A 25,438-nucleotide genomic window follows, 5' to 3' on the forward strand; every position below is an offset into this window, starting at 1 on the left:
GGTGGTAGGTTTCTGGAGACCCCACTGAAGATTGGGGGCGGGGTGAGAAGGGCTGGAAGCACAGGCTACAACCATGGGAAGATCCTTCGGTGCTTGCACCAGAGTTCGCTCAAGCTTTCCGTAGGATCAGCTGGAGCTGGGGCTGGGGCTGGAGCTGGGCCTGGGGCTGGGGCTGGGGCTGGGGAAAGGGCCAGGCCTGGGACTGGGGGTATCAAGGGAATCCCCCATTTCCTGGCCTTCGAGGGCTTCCCGGACCTGAAGACTCCCAGTACCTCTCCTTCCTCAGGGAAGCCATGGGCGTAGAGGCTGCAGGCAATGAAACTTGCACGACCCTCTCGCAGCCCGCGCACCCGCGAGGATTGGGGGGTTTTGTTTATTTTTGGCTCCAAGTTGCCTCCCATTCAGCTGTGAGTGGGTCGGGACAAAGGTGGCGCTATAGGCCGGAGTTGGCGGCAGTGGAATCCTTCCTCCAGGCCCGGGGAGCTGTGCTTCCAGCTACAAAGTTTCGCCGAGGCTGTGCGCTGAGACGCTGGGCGGGGAGCCGCGCTGGGGCCCTCCGGGTGTGCCCCCTTCGGGCCGCCCGGTGGTCTAGAGCCTAGAAGTCGCCCACCCTCAAGGATGCCGCCCGCTGGGTGCAGGGGGCCTCCCTCCGACCGCCCCTTCAGCAGTAAACGCCCTCCGCCTTCTCGCCCGGCTGCCAGCGCGGGCCTATTTTCACTGTGCCCTTTTGTTTGCTTGACCCCTGGCCCCCGAAACTCGCGGCTAATAGACGCAAAACTCCATTAGCATTTAGAATGAAAGGCTGACTTTCTTAATTCCTCGGGGCATTCACGCATTCGTTCCGGACCTTGTGCATTTCCTATGCAGCGTGTAAATTTGTCTGGGAGGGGGTGGGAGCGGGTGGAATTGGAAAATGACTATTTCCCCCTCGTGCACACTCACGGACCCCCACCCTCCGAATTTGGGCGGGACTCTTTTCTGCACTGTTTTTTTCGGTTTTCCTAACTTCGTGAGCTCCGAACCAATTGTGGGGGGCAGAGGATCGATTTCTGGGCAATGTCAGGCTTTGCTATTTTAGCCTGGGTTCGGGTGCCACAAAAGGGCGGTGAGCGCGGCTGGTAGCGACAACCTTTCCTCGGCTACCCCAAGGTGGTGTGATGCTGCTTGTTTCAGGACCCCAGGCACCTTAGAATTTTTTTGTCATTAACGTAGCATTTCTAGAGGCCTCCACCAACTCCCAATACGCCCAGCCCAGGCCCCGGTGGCTCAGCCTGGACTTACTGTGACCTCTGTTCTCTCTCCGGGGGCCCGCAGAGCCCACTGCGGAAGAGCGCAGCCCCGCAAGCCCCGGCCCTGGGACTGGACCCTCAGCGGAGCTGGGCAGCACCGCCGCCGCTTCGCCTAGCCCTAGTCGGACGTCTCCGCCTCCTTCACTCTCAGCCTCCGCTGGAGAGACCCACAGCCCCACCATTCAGCGCGCAAGATATCCTCCAGGTAGGTCTGAAGGCACGACCCCTTATTCCAACCCGCCTGGGAGAGGTGGGTGGGGGAGCCACACTACCAGCCGGCAAGGTGGTCGACGTGCCCAGTGGCCAAGACAGTGCCTGCTGGCTGCGCATTTCACAGCACAGGTGGCTTCTTTGCAGGAAGCTCCTCTGGATACCACACCCTGTTGCTACCGAGCGAAGCAGCCAGATTAAATTAAGCATTGCATTTCTCAAAAGTATTTGTCCTAAGAAAAATACAGATACACCATAGATTCGGATATTTTACTTCTAATGTCTTCATGTTTGCTCTTCCTTTACATGCAGCTTATTCATTTAAGAAGTATGGGGTCACTTAGAGCAATAGATAGAGTATTTTTGTTTATATAAAATCCAAATCACTTGGGTGCAGAAGTGTGGATTCTTGAAGCTCACAGGGAAAGAGAAAAAGCATTTGACCTGAAACCCAAGGAGTCCATTTAAGTTGGCAAAAGTAAGAATCACAGGCTTGGCTTGTAACACCTCTTTATGCATTTGTCAGAGAGATACCAGGTGCCAGGCCTGTGTAGGCACCAAAGATATGCAGATAAATAGAACTCAGTCCCAGCAAGCTCACGGTCTAGCTGGAAAACACAGAAAGACACAAGAGCAATAGGCAGAGATTGGCAAGAAAGAATGACTAATAGGGAAATCCTAGAGGTCTAAAGGGAGAAGGAGAAGAGATGAAACCACAGGCAGTATTCTTTCTTTTAAATGACTAGTCTTTCATTTCACCCCAACAACTGCAAAGCAGGATAAGTAATCCTTTAACTTCAAACTAGGGAGGGTTTTTAAGGCCCTGTTTGAAAAATAAAGGCTTGAACTGGCCTCTCTTCACCACTGCTTCTTCCAACAGGCCCTCATCACATTTTTTCAAGTCAAGATTTCATCCCATACACCCATGACTCAATCAGATTTGGAAATGTGGGTAAGAGAAAGATGTCAGAGGAAGTGTGAAGTACTCACTCTTCTATTAGTCACACATTTTATACCATAGGCTCCGAATAGACATTAAGCACCTGGTTTTCCTTTGGTTCAGAAAAAAACCAACCACCAGAAATTGCCCATTTTACCACTTATATTTAGCCATAAAGAAAGAGAAATCATCAGATAAGTTATTCATTAGATGTGATAATTCTCAGGGCCCTCTCATCCAGCTCAACCTCTCTGAACAATAAGTAAGCACACTGGGTACCAGTCGCTTTGCTGGGCTCAATATAGTCAAACTGGCAGAGAAACAAAACATATTAAGAAACTGCTTTCTGTTTGTAGGGGTCCTAATTATTCTGTCATAAGATAATATGTAAGCTAACTCACCTATTATGACAGCTATAATGTCATAAAACAGCCACTGATGTATTTTATTAGTCAGAATTGAGGAAAAGTATATATATATATATATATATATATATATATATACTTTTAATAATATATAATTTTTAATAATATATATATTATATTGTATATGGCAGAGAGCAGGTTTGGTGAGTGTTTTGTTGCAGCTGCTGATCTTTTTCTTTGCAGATGGTGCAAACTACCCCCAGTCCATTTCCTGGGCCTACTTTCCCACCTCACCACCTAGCTGGCTGAAGTCATCAGCAGGGGTCCAGTTTGTGCAGGCTGCTGGCCCTGTCTGGAAGAGTGGGAAGGGGGTGGAAGAAAAAGCGACCACAATATGTGTGGGTACCCTTAGTTGGCATTTATAAAATGTTAGCATGTCACTGTTTCCCTTGGCCAGTAAGTCCCATGTAGGACACCTTTTTTTTTTTTTTTTTACTAACTCATAGAATTTATAAATCAATGTGTGTGTGACTTGGGGGACCAGTGACCTCTTGACCTCTTCCCCCCAAAATAAATCAACAAGGCATTCACTGGCTTTCTTTATGCACCCTCCCCTACCTCTACCCCCAACTAGTGGCTGAAGTCACTCCAATTAACTTAAAAACATCATTGGGCCTATGAGAGAAGACATCAAATTTCCCAGATCTGGTGGAGGACAGGGCAAGGGAAGAAAGGTGGGCACAGAGGTCCCCAGGAGGCTGGGTTTTGGCATCCTGTATGCCCTTCGACAGTCTGTAAGGGATTCAGCTTTCTTCCCAGCGAAGAAAGGAAGGAAACACTGGGCTTTAGATCTGTGCTCCCAGGAGGAGAAAAGGATGTCACTTCCTCCCCGTTTCCTAGGCCTAGATTAAAGAGCCATGCTAGGAAAGAGTGCGGACTTGCTTCTGAAAGACCCTTTGCCCTGTCCCTGCAGATATGCCCTGCGTGCAAGCCCCGTATAGCCCTTCGCCTCCAGGTTCCAGTTATGCAGCCCAGACCTACAGCTCAGAGTACACAGCGGAGATCATGAATCCCGACTGCACCAAGCTGACCATGGACCTCGGCAGCACCGAGATCACGGCCAGGGCCACCACATCCCTGCCCAGCTTCAGTACCTTCGTGGAGGGCTACTCCAACTACGAGTTCAAGCCTTCCTGCCAGTACCAGATGCAGCCGCCTGGACCGCGACCCTTGATCAAGGTGGAGGAGGGCCACCCGCACAGCTATCACCATCACCCCCACCACCACCATCACCACCACCACCATCACCAGCAACAGCCGCAGCCAGAGCCATCCATTCCGCCCTCCTCCGGACCGGAGGACGAGGTGCTGCCCAGCACTTCCATGTACTTCAAGCAGTCCCCGCCGTCCACGCCCACCACGCCGGGCTTCCCCCCGCAGGCGGGGGCGCTGTGGGACGATGCGCTGCCCTCGGCGCAGGGCTGCATCGCGCCCGGCCCGCTGCTCGACCCGCCGATGAAGGCGTTGTCCGGCGCGCGCTTCCCACTCTTCCACTTCAAGCCCTCGCCGCCGCACCCGCCCGCGCCCAGCCCGGCTGGCGGCCACCATCTCAGCTACGACCCGACGACCGCCGCCGCGCTCAGCCTGTCGCTGGGAGCCGCCGCCGCCGCGGGCAGCCAGGGCCCCGCCCTCGAGGGCCACCCCTACGGGCTGCCGCTGCCCAAGAGGGCAGCCGCGCTGGCCTTCCCGCCGCTCAACCTCACGGCCTCCCCCACCGCGTCCAGCCTGCTCGGGGAGAGCCCCAGCCTGCCGTCGCCGCCCATCAGGAGCTCCTCCTCGGGCGAGGGCACCTGCGCCGTGTGCGGGGACAACGCTGCCTGCCAGCACTACGGCGTTCGCACCTGCGAGGGCTGCAAGGGCTTCTTCAAGGTGAGCGCACGCCTCCTCCTGGCGCCCCTCCCTCCGCAGCCAGCCTCCTCCGCCACCCGCTCAAGTGAGCAGATAAGTGGGTCCTTCCCGATTTGAGACGTGTAATTGTTGAACTCTGCGTTCCTGTAGCCTAGCACCTTCACGTCCATGTTCTCAGGGTGTCTGACCTTTAAGTTCATTACAGGAGGCCGCCCCAGATGGATTTGAGGAGCTGTGAACTTCCTGACGTGGCATTATCTTATGATCATTTTTCTGGGGGAAGCTTTCAGCAGATTCTCAAAGGGATCTGTGATCTCAAACGTGCAAAAACCTAATTGCATTTCTCCCCTGTCCATCCCGAGGAGAAGGGTTTGGGTGCCAGGCCATGGACATTTGTATCTCATGTCATCTTCATAGTAAGAGCTAGGACTGTTGAATCAGAGAGACCTGACCTGAGACTGGATTCTGGTCACTTACTAGCTGTTTTTATTAAATGTCTTGAAGGTAGACCTTAATTATCCATGTTTCATAAGTGAGGCGATGGAGACTTGGAAAGGGTATTCAACTGCCCAGGACACACACTCAGAGAGTGAGAGGGAGACAGGATGCCAGCTCATGTTTGCATGACCCCAAAGTGCACATGGCCTTCACACCTCTGCAGCTGTAGAACAGGCCACTGACTAGATGCAGTTTGGGACAGCCCCCTTCATAGAAGAGAGGAGCTGGGGTTTCACCAATTCACTCCACCTCTGAGCCACACACAATGCCAGGTGTGGAAGTTGTTCATGATCTCATACAGACCCAAACGAGAATTCTACAGGAGGGTCTTCAGCCTCCACCGATGTTACCCACGAGGAAGCTGAAGCCCAGAGAAGTGAAGCCTTGGGTAGCCTGTAAACAGTGATTTATCCGCACGTGGTGACTCTTGAGTTCGGCGCTCTTTGTAACACTCAGGGGAAAGAGGCCTTGTCCTCTTGCTGCTCTGCTTTTGCTATTGACTCCCCGGCTTCTTCAGACAGTTAATTCTGTGCCATTTTCCCCAATCCCCACTCCCCTGGCCATTATCTCAGGCATTTGCAAACCCACAAATGGTCTCCCACAATAATCACTCCCTAGCCTACATGCTGGGCAGGGTGGAGGAAAAGGGGAAGCTGGATGCTGATTGGGTAATAGGATTTAGGAGGCCAACAGGATGTATCTGGGAGCAGGCGGGACTTGGAGAACACTCAAATAGGAGGCCTTGATCTGCCACCTACCAATTGTATGGCATTGGGCTTGATACTTCTTTCTAGGCCTCAGCTTCCCTATCAGGTGAATAAAATTCAGAGAAGGGCTGTGAGAATTAAATGGGATAAAACATTTAATTATGAAAGCATTTTATAAACTTTAAAGGGCCATAAAAAACAATAGTTCATTGTAAGTCAAAACTACCAAGTATTTGTAAAAATGCACGTGTTTGTGTATTGGTTATCCTACCCACAAGCAACAGTTACTTTTGATCCGGGAGTAGAAATCATGTGATTAATTACATTCTGCAGAAAAGTGAGAAAAGGCGTATGGAAAGACTTTGCAGCCATACCGAAGGCATGTACAGGATTATGATATTTTAAATATAGAGCCCCCAGGTTAGCCCTTTTTTAGTCTTAACTACTCAAGCTTTACCAGGGCTGCTTTCAAGGAACTGCATTCCTTTCACAAATTGATTTTTATATCATTTCAGTGGAAATGCTGAAGGGCAGTGAAACAGGTAGCCAAAAAAGGGAAAAGGAAGAAAAACAATTAAGAGAAGTGCAAGTAACTTCAAATATAACCATCCCTGAATAATTGAGAGTTGACCAAAATACAGGAGTGGTAATACATCCCGTCTAGAAATGTCAATTAAGTGTTCCCCAACAGGGTTCCTTTTCTGCAGCAATCCCTTGAAAACAAATCTATATTTGAAAGGGTGGGGGGTAGGATGGGAGAGAACCATCCCACAGATCTGTTAATTAAGGGAATGGGAGCAGGTTTTACCCAGTGGCTTTCTACCATTAAATTGAATTCTTTAAAAATGTGACATGAAATGCAGTTAATGATGGAATTCAGTGATTGAACTGTAACGATCTCTCCTTGTCCTTAACCTGTGCAGGCGCACATGACTGTGGGAAAGGTTTCAGGTTATTGGAAAAATGTATACCTGGAGCAAAATGCCGCCAAGCACTCAAATTGGCATATAACCTTGAGGACAATGGCAAGAAATAGAGTTTTAGAAATTACTGCATGTTCGATGAGGAGAACTTCATTCAGGAAGCACCAGTTTCCTAGCCTTAAAGAGTGCTGAGAATTTAAATGCTGGAAACTGAGAAGCATGTTTGTGTTTTTGGAATTTTTACATTTTAAACTAACATCACCTATAAATGTAGGGAAAATGTATCTGGCTTTGTTAGATTTTTTTAAGTTTTATGTAAGCAAAATGATCTCCTAAAGTGAAATTAAAAGATGATAGGGTGAATACTGGTAAATGAGGGCTGAGAATTGCTGAAAGTAAAAATTGAAAATAAGCCTAGAATTTTGGGCAAGAAATAGATTACCAACCCCAAATTACCCAGATTTCTTTTCTTTTTTAGGCTTATCAAATAAATTTCAACTTTCTGCTCTATTTGGAATTGTATAGATTCAGGTAATTTCTGAATGATTTTACCCCAAGTGGTAAATACCCACATCAAGTTGCACACATGCTTTTTGTGGGGGTTTTTAAAAAGCCTCCCTTATATTTGGAGCTTAACATTATGCTCAATTATTTCTCCACGTGCCATTTTTAAATTACATGTGATTCTGAAGAATACAGCATTATTTTATATCCAAGTCCAAGTTTTATGAAGTATGTTTTACAATATGGCTATTTTGATGTCTATGTCAATAGTCATTTATGAAATAACCAATCAATGGGAATTTTAATTGAAAATATATGGCTCTCATATTCCTTTCTTTCTCGTTTCTTTTTGTTTTGGTTTTTCTTTATTCCTTTCTTGGATGTGATAGTGGTTTTTAGTGTCCAATTTTAAGATTTTAATTTTAAACATAAAAAAATGGCCCTTTACCCTTTTAAAGATAAACTACAATGGCTGATTAAGGGATTTTTGGGGGGCACTTAAACATTATTTCCTATATATTTTAACTAGACAAGTCCTGATTTTTGCTTTTTATGATTTCATCTCTATTGGGAAACAAAGCCAGTTACTGTAATATTTGACTTACAAAAGTGATAGCCAACAAAGTACATCCCAGATAATTTTGATTTTATTTTAATAAGGTCAGCAATAATCAGGGGAGTGGAACAAGTAGAAAATTGTTCCCAGAGGGATATTAAAAGTGGAGATAATCTAATCCTCCAAGGTATGATATGTTGACCTGGTAATTTCAGATATGATTTTATCATTCAGACTTGGATGTCTCCTGAGACTTGCTTCAGAACAATCTGAGATGATTTTCATTGTCAGCAGCTAACACTAATAAAATTGTTTTTCCTGCAGGCTAGCGTGTTAGGAAATTAAATTTATCTAATTATACGAATTGCACTGTCGCTTTTCACATTGTAATTAAAATACATCTTGTCAGGTTCTACCTCTTTCCAGAAACTATTAGTTGACTATCTCTGTATTGTATTTTCTCAGAGAACGGTGCAGAAAAATGCAAAATATGTTTGCCTGGCAAATAAAAACTGCCCTGTAGACAAGAGACGTCGAAACCGATGTCAGTACTGTCGTTTTCAGAAGTGTCTCAGTGTCGGGATGGTTAAAGAAGGTATGAATATAATGCTTTTTATCCAACTTGTTTATATGTGTTCTCAGATATCACTGGAAAAAAAATGCTAATATTTACATTAGAATGGTGAATTTTCCTTTCCTTCCAACGTTTTGTTGTTACAGAGTAAGTTTACATTTAAAAATAGCTGAGGACTACTTTTCAATTCTAATTTCTCAAAATCAATAGAGAGCTTGTGTACATACATCTCTGTTCTATTTAAGAAGGAGACTTTTAGGACTAATTCATTACCAAATATAAGTATGGAGTGGCTTTTATGCTGCTTGTTTCAACTCTCATTGAATCGTTGTGTGAATATTATTCCAAACTTATTGCCACTTTTAAATGGTTGGTCTCATTACTGATTGCTCAACTGTTTTAATTCCTTTTTGTGATTTATGGCTATTCATGCATATCTTTGAAGACAGTCTTTCTCTTTTTCCCTTGCCATCAGTTGTCCGTACAGATAGTCTGAAGGGGAGGAGAGGACGGCTGCCTTCAAAACCAAAGAGCCCATTACAGCAGGACCCTGCCCAGCCCTCTCCACCTTCTCCTCCGAGCTGTATGATGAATGCCCTTGTCCGAGCTTTAACAGACTCAACGCCCAGAGAACTTGATTATTCCAGAGTAAGTTTTATAATGTCCTGCTTTTGAGTGAATGATCAGGGTCTCTACTCATGATACTAGCAATAAGAGTTGATTGATTGACTTTGTGCCTGCCAGTGTGCTAAACAGTTTTCATACCTTTTCTATATTTCTCACTTCATTGTGCAATTCCAGTGCATCCATTGAACCAAGTAATTTTGCCTTATTGGGTCTCTGAATCCCTTAACAAATGGTCTTGACAGTGCTGCATCTGTCATACCCATTGTTGCAGGATTCCTGGTGGTTGTGCCAATGAAAATCTGCACAGGTGAATTACAATTTGCAGATTTCTTTCATGGTTTAGACAAAGTGACTGCTGGTTTTTTCATATTGTGGTCAAACCTTCTGGGTGAGCTTTAAGTTATCCTTAAGCAGTTTACCCAACTGCATTGGCATTGATTGATCTGCTGCTTATTCGAGGGATTAGACCATTGATAGAGAGGAGCAAGCTCTGGCCTTGACATCAGGAGGACTGGGATGGAACACCACTTCTGCTGCTTCCTAGCTGTGCCACCTGGCTCATGCCCTGGGCTTTTTCATCCCTACAGTGGACATGATTACAATATTTAACCTCAGAGGGATGTTTTGATCACCAGCCACACAGGAAAGATGGTTGAGAAAACATTTGAAGACCATAAATGATTACCAGTATTGTTATTTGAGTCAACCAAAATATCTCAACATTTCTATTTCATATGGATCTAGTAAAATGTCATCAGTTTGAATTCTGAAAATTGCCATAAATTTGGATAACAAAGAGAACCACCACAAGAAAGGATTTTCTAAGCAAATGTATAAATATGACTCTAAGGCAGCTTTTTATTGATTTTTTACAGAGAAGAAGGGAGAGAGATAGAGAGTTAGAAACATCGATGAGAGAGAAACATCGATCAGCTGCCTCCTGCACATCTCCTACTGGGGATGTGCCCGCAACCCAGGTACATGCCCTTGACCGGAATCGAACCTGGGACCCTTCAGTCCGCAGGCCGGCGCTCTATCCACTGAGCCAAACCGGTTTCAGCAAAGGCGGCTTTTTTAAAGACTTGGAAAAGCAAACTTCTAGTAAGACTGAGTCTCACCAAAGATGGGAATGAAGAAAAAAAAGATCATAATTATTGGGCAATTTCTGCATGCTAGACATTGTGGTTCATTATCTCATTTAACCACTTAAAGAATCATGAACTGTAGGGATAGTTACCCTCACTCTAAGACAAGAAAACTGAGAAACACAGTTTGCATACAAATCAAAGAGAGACCAGTCCAGGGATCCCCAATTGGTTGGTCTGGCTTGGCAGCTCCTACCAGATTTCCCTGCCCAGGTCTAATCAGTATTTCCAACTTCTGGCTGAACAGCTGGGAAAGAGTGTGTGAGTGTGCCCATTATGTGTTCTCCTTTTAGGTTGCAGTGCTGTGATTGGTACATCCACTTTGATCCTCCTTCCCTCATCCCTACCCTCATTATGGGCTGGGAAGCCTCCTCTCTGCACCTAATCACAAGACTTCATAGGAGAAGCATGGCAGATCGTTAGCACCAAAGGTTGAGGACTCTTATTCTGATTACAAGTAGCATCTCTTGAAGTCAAGTCTCAAAAAATAGTCTAGCATCATAATGCAGTGGTTAAGGGCTCAGGCTTTGGACCCATGCAGGTCCCTAGATTAAAATCCCAACACCGTTGTTTAGTAGCTGGATGGCCTTAAGCAACTGCTTAAACCTTTTAATGACTCCGCTTCCTCATTGGTGTTATGGAATAATAATTATAATATCTACTTCCTGGGATTTGTGAAGATTAAATAAGATGATACTTGTCAAAGCTTTAGCACAGTGCCCTCCCTACCATTTGTTGAATGTTCTGAGTGTGAACACTTCACATGTCAGGTGCCATGTAGCAATACCAGGAAGCTAAGTGTTATGATCTCTATTTCACAGGTGAGATTAAAACTGAGAAAGGCTAAAGGACTGATTTGCCCAAGGTCACAAAGCTAATATGCATCAGAAATAGAATTAGAAGCCAAGTGTATTGGACCCCAAAGTCTGTGCTCCTAATCCCAAGCATTACTGCACCTCTGGTTTCAGTGAGAGAGGGTGCTGGAAAGCATTCTGGAATAAAGACCTCCTCCCTAGAGGAACTTTGGTCTCCCCTCATGCAATTTTTCTGGATTTATGAAGCTATTTCATACTACCCACACTGAGGCTACATAACACAGTCTGTCATTATTCCAGGATATTTGAAATCATTTTTGGTGGCCAATCCAGATAATTTAGGCTCCACAAGTGATTTTTTTTGGCCCCAAATTATCCAATTATTGGTCTTTGTGGACTAGTCAGTTATTCAGTGGCAAACCCTCCCCAGCTCTTTGCGTTGTCCCAGCTGGGAACTGTCTCCACACGGAAAAATCAATCCAGCTTGTTTGCTTGCCTCTGCACCATTCAGTGTGTTAGACTAGAGTCATCATCTTCATCAACAAACATTTATCCAATTTAATTGTTAGTTTTGTCCAAAATAGCAGATTGACCATGCCAGAGTCTAGGTCATACTGATACTACCTTTGGGGCCTGGCTCAATTTTGTAAAGCATATTTATTTTAATTGCATTGTTTTGGAATCAGGTTGAGCCTCATAACTTGGATTCTTCTGCTTTTAGATAGCTTTACAAAATTATCAAAAATTGGACCCAAATCAATAAATTAAAAGACTTTTTAAAAAATACAGTGAGCTTTCATCAAAAACTTGGATGAAGGCAGAGAAGGCATGCTGATCACATTTGCAGATGACAGAAAGCTGGGAGGGATCGCTAATATGATGGATGTCAGTATCAACATTCAGAGTGATTTCGACAGGTTGGAACAAGATGGGCTGAAACCATCACAGAGAAAGTTAACAAAAATAAATGTGAAGCTAAGCATTTAGAATTTTAAAACATGGGAGGGCCTTGGCCCATCAGTAGTTCATGTGAAGAAGATCTTGGGAGTGTATACACTTATTAGGAACCAACAGAGGACATGTAGTAGAAGAGAGAGATGCTAAATCACCTTAGGCTGCAGCAGTATGGCACCAGGACCAAGTTGGGGGTAGTACATGGGCTCTGTCCTGTCAGACCGCACTTCAGGGTTGAGGCTAATTCCAAGCTGGGGTTTGAGAGGGATGCGGACATACTGTTTCCGGAAACTTGTAAGGGATGATTGGATGAAATGACAGTGTATGTGCAATATGTAGGAAGGGAGAGGGTTTGGCAGGATTAGGTCACTCTTTTGCTCTGTGGCAAAGAGGACTGTTGCTCCCAAGGACAGATCTTGAGGGGGAAGGAAGGGGCCCCTTTCAGCTCACCCTGAAGACAAGGGCGTGTGATCATCACACAAGTAACTAAGGGGAACACATAACAGGATTTCTCACTAGCAGAGAGTTTATTTTGGATTTCATTAAGTTCCTCCAATTCTAAGATTTTATGATGCTAGGGGTTTACCTTATTGTCCCTAAATGCAAGTGATTATATATACATATACATATAAACATATGTGCTTTGTTCTCTAAAAATAATTAACCTAAAATGAATGAAGCAAAATTAATTTATTGAGTGCCTACTACTTAGGTCCCAGCTTCCTGTGATATAATTTATGGTTTGGGTGATTTTCTTAAGTATGTCACTCAGCCCTGGCTGGTAGGAGCGTTGTCCCATACACCTAAAGGTTGCGGGTTCTAGTCCCGGGCAAGGTACATACCTAGATTTTGGTTTCAATCCCCGGTCGGATATGTATGGGAGGCAACTGATCGATGTTTCTCTCTCTGTCTCTCCCTTCCTCTCTCTAAAACATAACCTCGGGTGCGGATTAAAAAAAAGAATGTCATCAATTGAAACTCAATTTTCATAATACCTTCTCCTCAAAGTTTTATATTTATAAGTTTATACAACTGGAGGTGACCTTGAGATCAGATCATCTAATCCAACCCCCATATTTTCAGAGGAGTAAATACAGGCTTCCAGGGGGTTAAGTGACTCGTCTAAGGTCAGTGGCAGAGCGTAGCCTAGATCCAAATCTCATCATTCAAGGTATCTGAATACATGTTTCTATTTCACCATACTGCCACTTCTACTCAGTGGCAATTTAACTAGGTGTGTGTTTTGTTTTGTTTTTAAAGAAGCTTTATTTAATTTTTTTAAAATTACAATAATAGTAATATATACCCATTCATTTTTTCAAAAGCAAACCATTTAGAAGTGAAAAATGAGAGTGCCTTTATTTGTTCCTGCCTAATTTCACTCTTCAGCAGTAGCCGATAACAGCAGTGTGTATTCATAATTTATTACATTTTTAATAAGAATGTGCCCTGTCAGGTTTGAGTCAGAGACAGTTGATTTGATGTAAACAATTTATAAAAGGGACCAGCTCCACTCAGTGAATCAGGCTAATAGAGAAACAAGGAGATATTTGCCAGACAGGTGTGTTCTAATCTTCTTGCACCACCATTCGCGCCTTTAAGGTTGTGCGTGATTTTCCTCATTTGTGGGAAAAGGAGGTGGAGGAGTTGTGTTCCAAGTCACAGAGGGAACTAATGTTTCAGAGGCCAGAAAGCGAGCGCCTCGCTTTGCGAAGCGTTCCTGGCTCTGGGACCTCCTCGTTTCCTTTGGGCCAAACTTCTCTCCTTTAAAACCGAGCTCAGATCATTGTATATCAGTGCAGTCAAAACATGTCACATTTGATTTGTTTCTTCTTGAAATGTTGCTATTCTCTACCCCACAGTTGCTTTTAATTTAGCAATACAAGTATATATAGATACTGGGCTTGGCTTCAGAGCCTGCATAATTACTAACGAGAAAATAAACTTAACGTCCTCATTAGCTGGTCATTTCAAGTATTATTTCAGCAAACTACGATGTTTTCTGGTAATTGGTGTCACTTAGTGTAGTAACAGACGCCAAAACAAGAGATATTGCTCAGATAAAATACCAGGCACCAGCAAATGGCGGTTAAGTATGTTACCAAGATAGCTTGAGAAACAACATGGCTAACACATGTTAGACCTAACCAAGGAAACAGCCTGAAAACTCTGCAGAATGAGGCTCTTCAGGAGATCCTCCAAACTGCCAATTCATTAGATGATTTCAGGCCAGTTCCTGCCCCTCTGTGGGCCTGTCTCCTCATCTGAATGGTGAGGAGATTGGACTAAGGGCACTCCCATGACCCCTTCCAGCCTTCTCATTCCCTGATCGGCATGCCTGCTATAATTTCACTGTGGGTACAGGTCAGCATTTCCCAAAGTGTGGTGCCCAGACAGCCTCACTCAGAAAGAGCCAGGAGATTTGCTTAAAATGCAGGTTCCCAGGCCACGCCCAGGCCTACTGTATCAGAATTGGGGGGAGGGACAAGGCAGGCAGGAATCTATATTTTAACAAGCACCTTAGATAATTCATTGGCATACTAAAATTTGAGAACCACCAATATAGTTTAATAAGGACAATTTTATCTTGAATCTCCCATTTTCCAGCTTTTCTTGGGCTGAGAAGAAATGAGCAAAAGAGATATAAATTTTCAAGAAAGCAATTAATTTATTTAATTGATATGTATTGAATGACTCGTGGGTGTCAGGCACTGTTCTAGAGCAATGAATGCATTATTGAATAAGAAACGCTCCTGCGCCCTCGCCGGTTTGGCTCAGTAGATAGAGCGTTGGCCTGTGGACCGAAGGGTCCTGCGTTCGATTCCGGTCAGGGGCACGTACCTTGGTTGCAGGCTCCTCCGCGGCCCAGGGCCTGGTCAGGGCTTATGCAGGAGGCAACCGATCGGTGTGTTTCTCTCACATCGATGTTTCTCTCTGACTTTCCCTCTCTCTTTCACTCTCCATAAAAATCAATGGAAAAATATCCTCGGATGAGGATTAACCAAAAAAATAAATAAATAAAAAGAAAGAAAGAAAGGAACACGCCTGCCCTGGCCAGAATTGCTCAGTGGTAAGAGCATCGGCCTGCACACCAGAGGGTCACAGTTCTATTCCAAGTCAAGGGCACATACCTAGGTTGCAGGTTTGATCCCCACCCCTAGTCCAGGGGTGTGTGTGTGCTAGGCAACCAATCGATGTGTCTCTCTGACATCGATGTTTCTCTTCTCTCTCCCTCTCTCTCCCTCCTTCCTCCCTTCCATCTGAAAAGCAATGGAAAAAATATCCTCACTCCTCAGGTGAGGATTAAAAAAACAAAACAAAAAAATGCTCCTACCTTCATGAAGGAAAGAGAAAGTAACCAAATAACTGTGATGTCATGGCGGGGGGGGGGGGGGGGGAGAGGGGACAGGGAAGACAGTTTATTTGTTTCTGGTTTTGTTTTAAGGGGAGTTAAATAGATAAGAAAGGAATAAATATGGGGGGGGGAAATATATTCACTGCCCATTTTTAAAGTGTAAGAACCTAAGAATATGTATATATAGTTTGGCTTCAAGAGTGATCACATCTAAAATACATAAAGACCCAGGGAAAAGTAACATTGTAAGGGGAGATGAAATGTTCTTAGGATATTTTACATGTTTAGCCTGGACTGATAAGTGAGATAGAGTAAATGCCAGATTCCACATTGCTATGACAGCATCATATTACTAATTTTTTTAGGGCTGGTGCTCCCATTCAAATAATTCATTTTAAGCCTAGGCTCTGCCTCACATCTGACCTGTGTAGCCACATTATTGCCATATAAAATGTGTAGACTCATTTCAGTTTAAATGGCTTTCATTGTCGTTTGTAGCTCTAGATTCTCACTCCAGGTGCTTTAGTGAAATCACCATTAGATGTCAGTAAATGTAATACTGTATCTTTGACTAGTTGTAAAGCCTGATTTTTAAAAATAGTTTTTTATTGATTTCAAAAAGGGAGAGGGAGAGAGAGATGGAAACATCAATGATGAGAGAGAATCATTGATTGGCTGCATGCCACGCCCCCCACTGGGGATGGAGCCTGCAACCCAGGCATGTGCCCTTGGCAGGAATCAAACCCAGGCCACTCAATCCAGAGCCAAACTGGCTACAGCTAAAGATTTTTGATGGATCAATTATCCATATAGACTAGAATAAAAAGTTAGGATTCATTTCTAAAGTCTTTCTCTATTTGACCTATGTTTGATCAATAAACAAATATTTCTAAATTTCCTTTGGTGAACCCCAGACCTGCTTGGCCCTGAGAGAGTAATGCAGGGGAGCACACAAGCAAAATGGGGATCTGGTTCTTCCAACTCCAGGTCCAGTATTCCTTGGTGAGGTTTTTATAAAGTGCTAGGCCAGGCAGAGAAAAAAATCTAAAATGTTTTGTTATGTTTCTCTAAGTCTTACATTCAGTAGAGGGGATACTTGGTTTGTCTTTTCCCTCAGCATTGGATGCTGACCCTCCATTCACCCCCAAGTTACTGGTGGCACAGGCTGAGTCCAGTTTGGCTCCAGAATACTGGACTAGAATCACCGCAGGTGAAGCCCAGAGGGTCTGGCTGGGGCCTGGCATGCCAGGCCCGCTGGCTTTTCTGCTTGCTGGGCCTCATCAGGGAAAACTGCACACACAGAGCAGGCAGGGGCTGCATTTCCCTGTGTGCAGGATGCATGAAATGTGAGCCCAGCAGGGGCAGAGGCCTGCAGGGGACCCTGGGTGAAAGCTAAGTGCTCTGGAGGATGGTGAGCAAATATTGGAAGCACAGAGATTATTGAGTTGTGAGCCATGGTTTCAGGGAAGTCAGTGCAAGAGGGAGCTGTTAGGTCCCATGCGCAGGAAAAAGTTTGCATTCTTTAGTCTCTTTCTCTCCATTTTACTCACTGTTTTAAAACAAAACAATGCTGAATCAAGGTCAAATTCTAGACAATACATATAAGTCTAACCAATGGACACAGACACCAGGGGTTGAGGGCAGGGGTCGGGGAGTAGAGGGGCAATGGAGGGATAAGGACACATATGTAATACCTTAATCCAGTGGTTCTCAACCTTCTGGCCCTTTAAATACAGTTCCTCATGTTGTGACCCAACCATAAAATTATTTTCGTTGCTACTTCATAACTGTAATGTTGCTACTGTTATGCATCGTAATGTAAATATCTGATATGCAGGATGGTCTTAGGCGACCCCTGTGAAAGGGTCGTTCGACCGCCAAAGGGGTCACGACCCACAGGTTGAGAACCGCTGCCTTAATCACTAAAGAAAAAAAAATTCTAGGCAATAACTTCATACCTGTGTGATTAGCTGCATTTGGAATCATTGAATGCAAGAGCCAGCACATGGAACATTCACCAGGATTGCTGATAGCCTGGGCCATAAAACACACCTTAACAATTAGAAAAGAAAGAAAAGAAATCGCACAATGTCTGCCGTCAAGCCACAATGGAATTAAACTAGAAATCAGTAATAGAAAAATGGCTGCATGCAAGAGGCAGAAGGAATCTTAGGGGTCAGCGAGGGCAGTCACTTCCTACTTCAGAGGCAGAAACAGGCCCCGAGAAGTGAAGTGACTTGTCTAGGGCTGCACAGCAAGTCAGTGCCTGAACCTGGAGGAGGACCCCATGATCTGCTGCCTCTGCTCCATGTTATCACTCGTTCGGGAGTTTCACATGTAGTGCTGTCAGCTTTCTAACGGTGGTCCTGCCCTGATTTTCATCCTGCCCTTGGAGAGCATGTGGAATTAGGTTAATATCAGAGAAGAAAGTAAAATAAAATCCCCTCTCCCACTTCTCCTGCAGTGAATATAGAGAGCGTGAACTGGAAGGAGGTGGTGGGAAGTATCCGGCACCAGGATCAGGCTGCCATCCTTGACTATCCGTAGGAAGGAAGGCTGGTTCTTTCTCCCGTGGTTCATTGAACCCATTACAGAAACATCCAGAGCTTCATAGAGTCTGGGCACTGAGTGGGATGATCCAGGGCTCTGAACTGGACCTGATGTTACAGGATCCTAGATAGTCAGGGCTGAAAAGTCGAAACCTTCTCCCATTTTATAAAATGTGGAGGCTGAGGGACAGTGAGAGTTTCAAGCATCATAACCGTTATCAGTAGCATCACTGTCATCATTTGTGAAACGTGTTCCGTGTGTCAGGCCTTTCACATATATTATCACATTTGATCATCACAACAAAATACCGAGGAAGGCACTGTCCCTGTTTTACAGAGGGGAAAACTGAAGCTCAGAAAAGTGAAGTCATTTGCCCCAGATAACTAAAGTAAGCAGCAAAGCTACACTGTTTCACAAATAAGAGGCCTGGGCAAATCAAGGATTAAAGTAGTTGGGCTCCTTGTCCAATGTTTCTTTTGTTACTTCATGATGCCTCTTGGGAAAGCACAAAAGGGTGTGTGGGGCGGTGGGGTGGGGGAAGCCCAATTAAGACAAGTGCCTCATTTCCTCATACCTAAGTAGTTCTACAATACGGACCTGGCTGCTTATTGGCTGATTCTCCTCCAGCCAGGTTAGGGCATTGTGGCAAGTCCAGGCGCTCCCTTGACGCTTCTTTCATCGAAGAGTATTCAACAACTACTGATTGAGAGTCAATCAGGTGCCAGTCACTGTGCTGCTGACAAAACATGGGACCAAATGAATGCATACCTGGAGACCTCCAATTAGAGCAAAATAAAATGCTTTCTTAAAACTATACCATGGGCTCCCAGCTAGTAACATCAGACATATTAACAGCTGGGACTGGAAACCACAAAGCCACGTGGAAGTCTTGGCTATACCACTATTGGAAACTCTCAGACTCTGTGAGCTTCTCTGGGCCTCAGTTTCCTCATTTGTAAAAGGAGAATTAAAATCCATACCCCAGGAGGATTAACCTAGAGAAGGGATGCAAAAGCACCCACAGCTCTTAGTGCGAAGGAAATGATGTGCATATTTACATGCGTGTTGTGCAGATCTGTCTGTGCTGTTCATTGTCCCTTGATGATTACCTTGCTGTATCAATCTTTTTGCCTGAAGTAGGAAAGATTGTCTTCCGGTAATTCAGGCAAAACCCTGCCTCTACCAGAATATCCAAAAGCTGGGTAGAGACTTTATTCCTACTTGTATCTTTCTTCTCCTGGGAGATCAATTCTGTTCAATAGAATGTTCAGCAGTGATGGAAATGTTCTCTATCACATGTGGCTGTTGAGCTTGAAATGTGGCTGGTGTGACTGAGGAACTGAATGTTTATTTTTTATTTTTTATTTTTTATTTATTTATTTAAATATATTTTATTGATTTTTTACAGAGAGGAAGGGAGAGAGATAGAGAGTTAGAAACATTGATCAGCTGCCTCCTGCACATCTCCCACTGGGGATGTGCCCGCAACCCAGGTACATGCCCTTGACCAAAACTGAACCTGGGACCCCTCTGTCCGCAGGCCGACGCTCTATCCACTGAGCCAAACCGGTTCCGGCAGGAACTGAATTTTTATTTTAACTTCATTAATTTAAGTAGCCACAGTCCCGAGTCTGATGGCACACAGCCGCCTGGGCCCTGCCACTGAGACACCCTCCCTGCTCCTCTTCCTGGTTTGTCTTCTCTCACAGAAATCTACCTGCAGCAAGCGAAAATCATTCTCTTCTCCTCTTCCTTAGTTCTGTCTGGCACATTGCCTGGTGTTGCTGATGCTGCTGGTGCAGGGACTACGCTTTGAGAACCATGGATTAATTAAGCATCCTGTTTGGAGGCAGCTGTACTTTAGTGGAGTCAGTAGATGCTGGAGGTTCACTCAGACACAAACCCCTGAGATATTGGTTCTCAACACTGGCTGCCCTTGGGAATCACCAATGACCAGTCCTCAACCCAGGCCAGTTAAATTAGAATCTCTGTGGCGATGACCCAGACATGAGTGTTTTTTAAAGCTCCCCAGATGATTGCAGTCAGGACTGAAAACCACTGCACTGATGGGACTTCAGCAAATTTCTTTTGTCTATTAAATGGTCACAACCTTCACTCTATATATCATGGGGCCACTGTGAGAATCAGATGAGACTGTGAATGCAAAGGGTTATATCAACTGTGGGACCTAAGAGTAAGGATTCAGGCCTAGACAGCCGTGGGGGAGCCCATTTGCAAATGATGCTGTCATCCCCGTTGAACTGAAATAACACCGCTGCCTGTGGTTTGCATTCTAGTACTGTCCCTCTGACCAGGCCGCTGCAGGCACAGATGCTGAGCACGTACAACAGTTCTACAACCTTCTGACAGCTTCCATTGACGTATCCAGAAGCTGGGCAGAAAAGATCCCCGGATTTACTGATCTCCCCAAAGAAGATCAGACATTACTTATAGAATCAGCCTTTTTGGAGCTGTTTGTTCTCAGACTTTCCATCAGGTAATTACTATTATTTTATCTACCTTCAGGCCACTCCTTCCTTTGAAGAACTTTGAAACCTGCTGTGTTTGCAAATGAGTCATCAGAGAGAAGGTTGCTCAGGAAGGAAATATCGAATATGATCAGGCATTAAAAAGCTGAGTAGTGGGTAGTGCATTGGATTGGAAGCCAGGACTCCTGGGTTCTACCCTCAGTTCTAATATGGATTTGCTGTATGACCCTGAGCGGGTCTCTTGCCTCATCGGAAGTTCAGTTTCCTTTTTTGTAAAATGAGGAGGTTGGGTTTGGTGATATCTGAAGCTCCTTGTAATGCCAACACTCTGGGATTCTATAGAGTCCCATGGTGCGAAAGGTATTTCCTGGAAGCACGTATTTGTTGAGAACATTGCATTTACCTCACGGGTTTCTATTTACAAGTCACTGTTCTAGTACACCAGATGGGGCTCTAAAGAGTTCCCACTGCCTCTCAACCCCCAGTGTTTACTCCAAGAGAATAGCTCCTAGATCAAAAGATTTGGTTCAACCTTTCATGCTCAGTGACACTGAACACAAGCGGGAGTTCTTTTCTCAAAAGCCGGGACCTGGAATCTCAGCATGAGTAACATTTCAGATTCCTTGCTTCCTTGCCATTATGTAATTTTAGGAGATGGTACCAACATTTCACCAAATATTATAGAGAAAGAATTTCCCTTCCCCCTCATTCTCTTCCTTACCCTCCCCTCCTATTTCCTATTGTGTTAGCAGAAATTCTTGTTTAAAGTGCAGATTCCCATGCCTCATTCCCAGCTATATTGGTTTGTCTTAGAAGAAGTCCACAAATCTGCATTTTAACTCATGCTCCAGTGATTCTGATGCCAGTGGTCTGAGGTCCAGGTTTTAAACTCTGAGATTAAGAGAGAGGTCCTGTGTACCTCTGCGGAGGGATCTGTGGGAGAGACAGGGGGAATTACAACTGGAGTGCCAGTAATTGACATCATTACAGCTAATCTGCTGTGCGAAGGAGCCAAGCCAACAATGTGACTATCATCTTGTTAGGCAGGCAGCATAGGATTAAGTAAATGATTAGCTCCATGTGGGCAAGCACTAGACATGCTCTAGTCACCAAGTTTCCGCCAGTGCCTGGCTCTAGGAATGGCACATACCTCAGGAAATGGTGCTCAGGAAATACTTGACTAGTGAATGAATGAATGAAACTATGCATCCAGGAGACACAGTTATAGATATTAACTTGTTAGTGCAGTAGGCTGAAAGAGATAAAATATGTGGAAAGCAATTTGAAAATTAAAGGAAGGCTAAGATTAAAGATAGGACCACATAGAATTCAGAATTAATTACACCTAAGACTCGTCTTGCATACCAGGCATTGTGCATGATTTCAGATCCTGTATATTATTAATTCCCACAACAATCTTAGAAGGTAGGCACTAGAACTCCTGTTTATACATAAGGAAAAAGAAACCCAGAGAGAGTAAGGGAGCGCCCAAAGCCCCCCGGCTGAGTGGTGATGTCCAACTAGAAGTTCCAGGGCACCTTTCATGAGAGAAGTATGGGATACTTATGGACTGATATACACTCTCAGGACAGATTTAGAAATAGCCCGCTGAGCCCCACTGTGGAAAGCAGGTGAGCCCACACCAGAGACTGGCAGCTTTCCCAGGGATTGGTGCTCACTCAGGAAGTTAGCACAGACAAGTGGTGGTGGGTGTTCATCAAGGGTGTTTGGGCAGGTTTGACAGCACCACACTGGGTTCTGAACACTGTCTGGGTGCCGTGCGTTATGATGTGATCCCATTGGAGAGACTGAACAGACCTATTTAATGTGTCTCTACCCCCCAACCCCCCATGACTTTCTCTGGTAGGTCAAACACTGCTGAAGATAAGTTTGTGTTCTGCAATGGACTTGTCCTGCACCGACTTCAGTGCCTTCGTGGATTTGGGGAGTGGCTCGACTCCATTAAAGACTTTTCCTTAAGTTTGCAGAGCCTGAACCTTGATATCCAAGCCTTAGCATGCCTGTCAGCAATGAGCATGGTCACAGGTGAGCACCACCCCGCTGTCACCCGAAGCCACCACCTCCTCCTTTCTCTCTTTCCTGTGTTAAGGTGGATTCTGGCTTTGGCTGTCATACACACCAGAAAATTAGGAAAATGACTGCCACTGTTCTGAAATCTGCGACATTTTACTTAAACAAGAGACGTATATCTGCAACTTGTTGTCATGAACCTCCAGGTAGAGAGGGTTCCTATTGAGTTATCATTGTCAACAAGCCCAATATATGAACATCTAAATTTCCACAGGCGCTCTGTTGAGAGTTGCACTACTGCTTCAGGGTTATCTTCACAAGGGTTTCAAAGGAAAATTAGCTTATCCAGCCTGCTCCTGTGGGACTGAGGGCAAATCCTCCCCTCTCCTCAGTCCTTGGCTATTGACCTAAAGTAAAACCAAAGAACTACACATGTAAAACACACCTCTATCTATTGATTTACAACTTTGATTGGCAGGGGAGTGAGAGAATGGATACTTGTAAACAGCAAAAAATGGCTCAACTCAATAATTTTAAAAGTTAAGAAACAGGAGCATAAAACTTATTCAATTTTTATATTATGCCTTTCTGTCACTAGATGTCTTTCTCTTTCTATCTTTTGGGATATAAATGGCCCCAAGATGGAATGAGAGGTAGACAGGGAGAGGGAGAGGGAGAGGGAGAGGGAACTAGAAAGGCAAATCGGGTAAGAGAGTAGATTTTATCTCCCTGGGGCTGGTCCTGAGACCCAAGCCCCCAGCTCCCTTTGTGTCTTGATACTTTAGAGTTTCCAGTGTGATCTCATACTTCTTGGGAGACTGGGGCCTGGTGAGGCAGTGGCAAGTGGAGGCTCCCTAAGAGGCTAGCCACACCTGGGGCTCACCTCCCATTCTTTTCATCAGACTGAAGCACAGCCTAGGCCCGTGGTCGGCAAACTGCGGCTCGCGAGCCACATGCGGCTCTTTGGCCCCTTGAGTGTGGCTCTTCCTAAGCCTTAGGAGTACCCTAATTAAGTTAATAACAATGTACCTACCTATATAGTTTAAGTTTAAAAAATTTGGCTCTCAAAAGACATTTCAATCGTCGTACTGTTGATATTTGGCTCTGTTGACTAATGAGTTTGCTGACCACTGGCCTAGGCTATTGGACTAAGAATTGAGGTTCAGATTGATACCCTCTTGACTGTAGAAAACATGCTTTTCAGGCAGGTGATGAGTTTCACGGGGGACCAAATGCATCCTTTGGCAAGATGGGCCCTTCTTCCTGATCACCAGAGATGTGCATTGTTTCCATGCACCTTCTTGGGACCTCACTGTTAGCCAATGTGAGATATGTCTGAGCACCCTAAGATGCTAGGCTGGTTCATCACTGAATGATTTACATGGAGGCAAAGATAATTAAATGGCATGTGCTACAGTAGGAATCAGACACTAGCTTGTTCCCTCGGTATTCCAAGTGGAACTTCACCTCCTCCTGGTGGTCTTTGGTCTTGGCTGAGAAACTCCCTTCTTTTGATGGGACCTGACAGAGATTTCCAAGGGAGACATTAACACAACAAAAATAAAGGCAGTCTTAAAGGCTGTGGACTCCATTTAAAGGACTTTCAAATGGCATACGGGAGCACCCTAAGAAAAATAAGCACATTCAAGGACAAGCATATCACTCCAGCAGGACTGTAATGAAATGGGTTCAAAGGCTGTCTTTCACTAAAGCTCTTCAGCTCAGTTTCAAAACCATTCAGCTCTTCCTAGGACAGTTAAACATTCAAAACTGGGGAGTATGGATTTTAGTTAATTAAGAAAAAAAAACACACAGAAACAAAATCTAGAGTCAGCCTTGGCTTTCTGTAAATAAACCCAGTGCATTGCCATATCTCTATGGAAATCAGCAAATCTCTGTAGTTAATCAACAAGTGTTCGCTGATCTAGGCACTCTGGCATGTCAGTGGGTTTTCAGAGATAATGTATGTGAAACAAGGTATTGAGTGCCATGGTGGGGATGAGGGAGTGGGTACAAAGTGCTGAGAGACCAAAGGTGGGGGGTGGTCTCTCAAAAGAGGTAACCTGAGGTCTTCTCAAAAGAGGATACGATATCGCCAAACTAGAGTGGAAGGAGCATGATTTCTAGGCACAAATAAACATTTGCTAAAGCCATTGAAACTATGGCTGTTATAAGTTCCAGGATGGAAATCTCTAAAAAGAGTGGAGTGATGGGAAATGAGACTGCCATGCTAGGTAAGGATGGGGTCGGACATGAAGAACCTTTCACCCCTAGGTGAGAAGGTTGGAGTTTATCGTGAGAGCGGTGGGGAGCCACAGGAAAGTTCTGACCAGAGCAGCATCAGGTGAAAGCTTGCACTTTAGAAAGATCTGCCCTGGCAGTGGGTTTTGAGTACAAATTGTAGCAGAAAAGAGACTCCAAGGGAAAAGGCCAGTCCAGGTGTGCGAGCTGTAGTTTAAGAGGAGGGCCTGAAGTCTATGTCTTTGTTTGTTTGTTTGTTTTACTCTTTAAGTAAATATCAGTAGACAACTGTGAGGCCAGGAAGTCCCAACCTGGAGAACATTGGACAGTTCAGTGCTGAGAGTACAGAGTAGGGATTAGACAGTGATGGCGAACTCATTTTTTTGGTTGATTTTTCTTTGTTAAATGGCATTTAAATATATAAAACAAATATCAAAAATATAAGTCTTTGTTTTACTATGGTTGCAAATATCAAAAAAATTCTATATGTGACACGGCACCAGAGTTAAGTTAGGGTTTTTCAAAATACTGACACGCCGAGCTCAAAAGGTTCGCCATCACTGGATTAGGAGGTGGTGGTGCCAGTCCTGTCTCTGCCTGCACTTTGCTGTGTGTCCTGTGGTTATGGCTGCTCAGCCCTCTGCCCATTGTGTGGAGACTTGCTCAGGAAGGAGGGAGCTCATACCAGTCTGTTATGGCAGACATAGCATGGACTTCGGCATCCAGCACCTCCCCCAGGTTTTAATCTGGGATCCCC

At 44.8% G+C, this 25,438-nt stretch overlaps 1 protein-coding gene across 2 annotated transcripts in view; it reads left to right on the plus strand.

Moving 5' to 3' along the window:
• Positions 1-1,316: 1,316 nt before the first annotated feature.
• The window catches only part of NR4A3 (nuclear receptor subfamily 4 group A member 3), a gene marked incomplete at its 3' end in the record, with an annotated part of 29,590 nt that continues 5,468 nt past the window's right edge, over positions 1,317-25,438 (plus strand). Inside the window, exons 1-7 of one of the 2 annotated variants that reach the window (XM_081104044.1) lie at positions 1,320-1,494; positions 2,380-2,451; positions 3,778-4,733; positions 8,366-8,495; positions 8,950-9,122; positions 20,218-20,417; positions 22,277-22,455. In XM_081104044.1, coding sequence (XP_080960170.1) covers positions 3,780-4,733; positions 8,366-8,495; positions 8,950-9,122; positions 20,218-20,417; positions 22,277-22,455 — 1,636 coding nt within the window. In that variant the 5' untranslated portion in view covers positions 1,320-1,494; positions 2,380-2,451; positions 3,778-3,779. Of the gene's footprint in view, positions 1,495-2,379; positions 2,452-3,777; positions 4,734-8,365; positions 8,496-8,949; positions 9,123-20,217; positions 20,418-22,276; positions 22,456-25,438 lie in introns of both variants that reach the window. The other variant, XM_081104045.1, reaches the window with a different exon arrangement.

The sequence above is a fragment of the Myotis nattereri genome (genome assembly GCF_964212035.1).
Source record: "Myotis nattereri genome assembly, chromosome: 12".
Classification (NCBI taxonomy): Eukaryota; Metazoa; Chordata; class Mammalia; order Chiroptera; family Vespertilionidae; genus Myotis; species Myotis nattereri.